The 8,175-nt window shown below is 37.1% G+C and overlaps 1 protein-coding gene across 1 annotated transcript in view; it reads right to left on the bottom strand.

The window, feature by feature from the left end:
* Positions 1–399: 399 nt before the first annotated feature.
* The window catches only part of FYB1 (FYN binding protein 1), a 92,218-nt gene continuing 84,442 nt past the window's right edge, over positions 400–8,175 (bottom strand). Inside the window, exons 22-24 of the mRNA XM_029284311.1 lie at positions 1,442–1,475; positions 1,236–1,267; positions 400–1,090 (exon numbers count right to left, since the gene is read on the bottom strand). Coding sequence (XP_029140144.1) covers positions 1,071–1,090; positions 1,236–1,267; positions 1,442–1,475 — 86 coding nt within the window. The 3' untranslated portion in view covers positions 400–1,070. The remainder of the gene's footprint in view (positions 1,091–1,235; positions 1,268–1,441; positions 1,476–8,175) is intronic.

Here is an 8,175-nt window from a genome sequence, read left to right as displayed (position 1 = left end):
CTATTTGTGGTAGCAATTTTCTTTTTTTAAAAAAACAAAAACAAAAAATGAGGTGGAGAATTACTACCACAAATGCAGTAATTGCCATGAACATGCTTTGAAAAAAGATTATAAAAATGTGGAGATTAAAAATATTAACTAATCATGATGAGTCCACTTCCTATGTCAAATACAGAATTATCTCTTCATGTTAATTTCTGAAGTACATAAACATGTCTTTAGGCCATGATATCTTTGCTGGAACACTTCCTATAGACATTAGATGGATCACTCTAGACAACTAGTTCGGTGTCTCACTGGAGCCTGTATTACTTATCAGATTTTTTTAAACATGTTAACATGTATATATCCAATGCCCTTGCAGGCAAGGCATACAAAACAAAAATGACCAAGACTGTTTCATTCACATTTTCCTTATCCAATAGAAGTTGTTTATTATGGTTTGTGGTACGGTCAAGATATTTAGATTGGATTTGGCATTTTTATCCACATATTTCCAACTGCAGAATGTTGGTTGCCCATTTCTGAGTTATAGGAAGGGAGATTCTGCCTGAATATTACAAAAAGTTCAATAGCAGGTTCAATTAGCTGGCTGCTTCCAATTCTATAGTTCTGTGGTATGATGAGTAGGTAAAAATAACATAAAACAGATGAAGTACAGGTATCATGTCTATGGGCACATTGGGATATTTCCAAAGCGCATTGATGAATATGAGAAGGAGTATTATAAATGCAAATAAAGGTTGCTGATTTAATCTGTAGCATGCTAAATAGAATATTCTGGATTGTGTTGAGGGATTTGCAAAAGAAAGCTATAAATTATCCCACACCCAACATTTATTTAATAACGTCCCAATTTGAAGATTTGGCTGATGGTTGCAAATCAAGAGCATATTTGTGTAATGTTATCATGCTTCTGTGATAAAACCTGCTTCACAGTCCAGAAACTGATGGGATAGTTTAACCAAATCTTTTGTACATACACATAAATCCTAAGTCTGAGTAATAATTGTCTCTCTTGTATCCACCAATCAGAGAAGGTGAAGACTGTGCCAAGATGAGGCCTGGAGCTAATCATTGTCATATAAATCTACGAAAGAGTGAAAAATGAAAAAAAATCAGTTTGGATAAAACCTTCTTATCCTTATAATTAAAAACAAACCTATAGAAAAATATTTCAGTTGCCTTCATTCTTAATCATTAGAATTCCATTTTACTTATATTGTGTATCTTACCATCTGCAATATCATCATATATTTCTTCATCACTGTAAATTTAGAAAGAGAAAATATGAATTTAGTTGCTTTACATACATTAAGAATTGAGAAGAAGCATTATATAGTTTTTTTACTATTCCCCTCCCAAATATAAACATTTTAAAACTATCCTTTGACCAATCTGAGAGACAGAGAAAGATTTACTATGAAATTATTGCACTTACTCATGCACTAGGCAGCTTCTTTGGACATAGCCATCTGAAAAATCAAATCATATATACATAATTATTTTCAACTTAAACTGACATCTCAGCTAAGAGAAACTAGACAGAAGAAAACTCTAATACAAAAATACTATTTGTTATCTTTGAATTCCATCTAGATCAGGGGTAGTCAACCTTGGCTCTTTTATGACTCGTGGACTTCAACTCCCAGCTTAGCTGGCTCAGGAATTCTGGGAGTTGAAATCCACGAGTCATAAAAGAGCCAAGGTTGACTACCCCTGATCTAGATCATATGAGATATATTGGCATTTTGGTGCAATGAAGAGTAGGCTGTATGATGACAAATTGTCCATCCATGGGATAAAAAAACCAGTCAGTTCCACACATTATAGAACATTATTTTTCTTTATTTTACAGTCATGCATAGAAATCAGACAAAAGGCTTTTTCTCACATCACTTGCTCTATTTTTGAACTGGATCGAAACCAAACTCAGTGATGATCCACTAAAATCACAGAGACAAGCTGCTCTTTACCAAATATGCTTCAATTCCACCATTGCTTCCATTTCCCAACTCCACAAAAGCAGTTTGAAGATAACCCATAAACATTCATTTTTTACCAATCTCAAAACTCCGAGGAGTGAAAATCACTGCCTCACAAGTGGATTGTCACAAATCCTTCAACAAAACACACATCTTTCTTATCCTTCCTTTGTCTAGTTATCCGCATAGTGGTGCCTATGATTGGGAATTAAACACATGACAAAGCTCCCTCCTCCTTGGAAGACCTGCTAGGAAACCTCTTAAACAGGAGATGATGCCATAACTGCCTATTATGGTATGCGGAAATGACCTTGGGAAATGGGATGAAGAGCTGCAGCCGAGACAACCATCATGCAAAAAGTATCTAAGCCCACAGAAGGAAAAAGGGTGTGGGAAGTGTTTTAGAAGGGGTCCTCCCTAGTCTTCTGGAGAGTGAAAGTATAGGAAGGGAGGAATATTTAGGGCTGATGTCACACAGGGAAAACATAATGAGATCATGTTTGTAACATTTCCACTAGAGCTTCAAAGTATGTGATGTCTATGAATTCTTGCCTGATCTCATTTTCCAAAACCTGCACTTTCCTCCCCGCCCCCCGCTCCAGCTACCAAAGCCAAGATATCGTACAGGTAGTCCTTGACTTACAACTGATCGCTTAATGACTAAAGGTACAACAGATTCCCTCCCCAGCTACTTACAACCTATTTTTGAAGTTACAATAGCTGCACACATCCCTGGAGTCATGTCATCACATTTACAATAGTTTGCATTATCTCATGGTCATGTGACTGTGATTTGCAACATTTTCTGATGGTTTCTGACATTTACTTCCTTTTTCCAGCAAAAAGTACCCATTGGAGAAAATTGATTCACTTAACAACTGCCACAAAATAATATAAAAAATTGGGTTCAGTTATCTGATGCCTCAGTTTATGTCTGCAAGAACTTATGACCATAAGGGCTGAATTATGGTTGTAAGTTGAGGACTACATATAATGCCTTTCTGCCGTTGTTCTTGAAGCTGAGAAAAAGACAGCTTGGCTGATCCGTGTAATCATCCGGGGTTTTTACTTCTCATGATGAAAGCCTTATAGCTAGGAAGGAAAGGCGGGGTGCACTGACTGTCCCCTCACCATCTTTTCCGATCCCCTCCAAAACATTCAAACTGGCTTTTAAAAAAAACCTATATTGGGCTTTTTTATTATCCAGATAGCTTCTGATTTTTAGAATCAATCATCAACAGTAAAGGAGCATGCAGTCAAGAAATATATTTCAGATTAGCACTTGATAGAACATCCATGAAGACCTAGGAAAAGATATTCAAATGTGGTGAAATGTCTATAAAGATCAGAACCATGCAGACTATGATGTTGCCTATAACACTCTATGAAAGTGAAAAATTTGAAGAAGTAGAAGAAAAAGAATTTTGATGATTTGAACTTCAGTGTTGGAGAAGATGCCTAAAAATTCCATGGACAGCCAAGGAAACAAAGAAATGGATCCTCAAACAAATCAACCTACTCAAGATACAAATGACCAGGTTCAAATTATCATACTTCTCACACATTATCCAAAAATCTACTGTCTGAAGAAGGCTTAAGTGCTGGGAAAGCTGGGAGGAAAGAGAAGAAGAGCACGACCAGCAGCAAGGTAGATGGACTCAATTAAGTAGCAATGAGTGCATCACTGGAATTGCTGAAGGACCAAGTTAGGAGAGATCATCCTGGAGAAAAGCTATCTGTGTGGTCGCTAGGAGTCAAAACAACTCGATGCTACATAATTCAGCAATTAATTGTGCTTATTTGATGTAGCCTTGGAGGGTGAGTTTCTCATATGAGAAAAAAAAAATCCAAACTTCCTGTCCTCATAGATAGATTTAAAAACTGCAAGGCAAACATTCCAGGTTTGATAAAACAGTTCCCCCCTTGGCCTTTGAAACTGGAGTTCCTGTCATTCATTTTAAGGCAGAACTACTTCCCCTTAACTGAAGGATTGCAAATTCCCTGTGACCCTCATGGGGAAATGAGCTCATATCTAGGGTATTCTAATCTTCTTTTCTCTCTCATCTAAAAATAATCCTTGCTATAAGCAAAACATTTAGAGAAAATCATCAATTTTCAACCTGGAAAAGACGCTGGAGAAGGGTGGAGAGGAGAGAGGAAGGGAGAAGGGAAAAGATAAGGGGAAAGGTGAGGAGTGGACTATCTCAAAGAGAACCTAGATATGGTACTAACATTATTTCAATAAACATGTAACTAGTTTGTGACATTTCATAACAAGTTATGGTATGGCGTTGAGACTTATAATGATTTTCAGCAGAATTAAACAATCTCCCTCTTCTGTCCATCCCATTTTGCAACAATAAATCTACCTTCTCAAAACAAAAAGCTCAAATGATAATTTATTTATTTTATTTGGACAGTATGTACTGTATATTTGTTGCACTTGGCTAACCTACCAAACAAGAATTTTCATTGTTATCTTCTCTATATATAACGACTATCTCCAGAATAATTTTGTCCTTGACCATCTTCTTACTATTATACATTTTCTCTTCTTTTCCCTACTGTCAAAAACTATACATACAAAATGTTTCTCTGTCAAGACCATATGCCACATATCCAACAAAATACTGTAGTGCACAAACATCTAAACGATAATAAAATAAAATGGATTAGATTTTGAAGTGCCACAAGACAATCTGTATTTGTGAAGCATTGGATAGTAGTGATTTTCTGATATTGCTAATAATCCAAAAGAAAAGCTCTCTGCTTCAAAGATTTCAATTTCATCATAATCTGACTCCTTCCATTATGTATCAGCTGCAGAACCATCTTTAAAGGCCTCCAAACATTAACTGTATTAAAAGTCTAGTCCAGATAGAACAAAGTATGAATATGTTAAAGATACCCTTGAATGAGCTCAGCTTCTGTTGATTACAGAGATCTGTCCATGTCTATGTCTTGGCAGCCATAAAAAAAAATGGTGGTTTTTTTTCAGGATGGTTGAAGTGGGAAAATAAGAGGAAGGAGCATTAGGCATGCCACCTATAATTGTGTAAAATAAAAATGAAATATAGATCAAATAAATCAGTAAGGATTGTCCTTATTTTTTCTGCGATTAGACAAGGTTGGCTAGCTGCTGCCCTCTGCTGTAGACATAATGGGAATAAAATCAGAGAGAAATAATGTAATGAATTGTTTGCCAGATGAAATTTCAAGTACAGTAGAAGCTAACAGACGCTCACGGTTTGTAAGAGAAGATAGGGTATTCTTGTTTTTTTATTTTTCCTACAGAATGTTGAATCTGTTTTATTATCAGAAGAATGTATTCAGGGACTTTGTAGAGTTTTCTATTCATAGCCAGCTAATTCAATTCCAGGAAGTCAAAGAAAAGGCAATAACTTTTCCTTTCTTCGGAAGCATTACTTTATAGCAATGTTTTTCAAACTTGTCTTAGTATTGTGTATGTTCGCTGCCTTGAGTTATTTATAAAAATCATAAAGGCGGGATAAAAATGAAAACAAACATAAAGAACCACAGCTGATTTTGGAGGAGGTATACAACAATTCACAAAAATATGATTTAAGCCCAGGAAAAGAAGATAACAATGAAAAGAAACTTACGGGAGCTCTACATTAATTTTTTTTTACATGAGAGAGGAGTAGGGAAGACATCAGGCTTTTACGATTCTATTATTGCAACTTATATCAATGAACACTTTCACTACTTCTTTTGGAGTCTGTCCCCTGATATGACCTCAAAGGGCCCATAGCAGTGATGGTGAACCTTTTAGAGACCGAGTGCCCAAACTGCAACCCAAAACCCACTTATGCATCGTCAGGTGCCAGGTGGGTGTGGCCCATTGGCTGGGTGTGACCCATTGGCTGGGTGTGGCCCATTGGGGGTGTGTGGCCCATTGGGTGGACGTGGGTGCAGTGGTAATGGCAGACTGGGTGGGACTAAAAAGTTCAATCAATCAATTCCAACTTTGCAAGATCTTTTTTTTTTCCGCGAGAAGTTGAAATTGACTGATTGAACCTTTGTTTTATTTTGCACATGGCGGCGGAGGCCTAAAGTGAAAAGGTTTTATAAAACCCAGCTGAAGGCCTAGGACTGGGGCGATGGCACGCATGCCCACAGAGAGGGCTCTGAGTGCCGCCTCTGGCACCCGTGCCATAGGTTTGCCACCACTGGCCCATAGCATCCTGTCAATGATTTCCTTATGCTTGAGAGACAACTGGGTTATCAACAGTCTGCCATCTTCTATGTCAGCACACCACCAGGTACAACACCAGTAAATGTAGGACTTCATCCCCCCTCTCACTGCTGCAGGTTCCTTCTTTCATGATACACACTACTCCCTCCCACAGTCACAATCAAATGTGGCTATTTTTTCCCCTGAGAAATATGGAATAAAACCAGAAAGAAACCAGTTAACACAACTGGTTGATGCAACAGATGTCCATGCTTTTCCAAAACTTACACAGAAGTGAACATTTTAGCAGGTGAAACTTCTCCTAGCTTAGAATAATATATTAGAATATCATTAATGTGGCAACGTTGCTGATGGTTCTGTATCAGGAAGAATAGTGGTAAATTATAGCTTCAAAAGGATATTTCCAAACAGAAGCAATGGATCTTCAGTAATAAATGCAAGTGTAACATATTGACTATTTGGAAGAAAAGAAACTTTAAGTTCATACATATGCTGTTGGAGTTTAAAGTGGTTGTGAGTAACCAGGGAAAAGATCACGATTGATATCCTGGTGAAAACATCAACCTTCTGGGCAGCTGCTATTTAAACAATAAATCCCATACCAGCTTTTCCCAACCCTGGGGCTCTCTACATATACAATGTGATGTCCCACAAGCCCCCAGGCAGCAATGGCATGTTGCCAAAGTCCACAGATCTCACGAATGTTCAAGATTAGGAGGCTGTTATAGACCATTAGGGAAAAAATAATAATTTATGAGTAGCATAATGCTTTTTGCATAAGCATCAGTTTTGGGGAATGGGTAAAACAAATGACAATATGTACATAGTACCACGCAAATAGTGCAATGGACATATTTGCCTCAGACACCAGGAAACAAGTATGTAAGGGCAATTATTTGCATGATGTCATCCACACACATGACAATTTGGAGTCATTGCATTAGCTATAGATGCAGCTACTCCTTTGTACAAATCTATGATGAATCTACTCTTGAAACCTTTCGCATCTACTTTGATTCATCATCCATTCTGTCTTCATCCTATCACTTTATATTTTACCATATACATCTCTTAGATAAGCTATTTCTCCCTTTTTAGTTAATAATCTATAACGATATAAACATGTATCTAAATGTCTATGGAGATTCTCAGTCATCCAGGTCATAGTTGTCTCAAAGGTGCTGTTTCAAGAGGCAACTGGACTTTCTTGTTTTTCTTTGAAGACGTTTTGCTTCTCATCCAGGAAGCTTCTTCAACTCTGACTGGATAATGGCGAATGTAAGGATTTAATTTCATAATCATAAATCTTTCCATTCCCCACCATCCATTTGGAGTTGAAGAAGCTTCTTGGATGAGAAGTGAAACATCTTCAAAGAAAACACAGAAAGTCCAGTTGCCCCTTGAAAAAGCACCTTTGAGACAAACATGTTATCTAGTTGCTCATTTTTTCCAAATCCTTCAGTTTTCCCTTTAAAAGTACTCATACACACATATATATATCTCAATGACTTACTGAAAAGCAAAAATATGGTTGGTAGAATTATAATCTGGCATGTGCTGTTTATTTGCCCCACTTTTATCCTTTCAGTCAGGATTCTGCCATACTCCTTCCCAGACACTCTTAACAAACAAACCTCCCTGAATTCATTCTTTTCCCTTTGAGTAATTATTATCAGGCACAGAAGTAGCTAACAAATCACACAACCACTTCCTAAGCAAGCCACATCCATATTTTGACATTCCTCCTATGACATCATCACTACCATTTTTCCAATTTTACAGATCATTTAGGACTCCGTTTCATCTGTTTTTACTTGGACACATTTATTATAGCATTTGTTTTAAATCAATTCTTACTCCCGTATTCCTATCTCAAGTACTCCTCTAAATATTACCCTCCTTCAACTTGCAGTCCCAAATTGTTACCACTTTTATTTTGAATTCCATTTATTCTGTCAGGGGCTCCTTCCTTAA

Source organism: Protobothrops mucrosquamatus, unplaced genomic scaffold, assembly GCF_001527695.2.
Source record: "Protobothrops mucrosquamatus isolate PMUCROS unplaced genomic scaffold, P.Mucros_1.0 scaffold_122, whole genome shotgun sequence".
Taxonomy (NCBI): domain Eukaryota; kingdom Metazoa; phylum Chordata; class Lepidosauria; order Squamata; family Viperidae; genus Protobothrops; species Protobothrops mucrosquamatus.
This window is presented reverse-complemented; position numbering and strand designations above follow the sequence as displayed.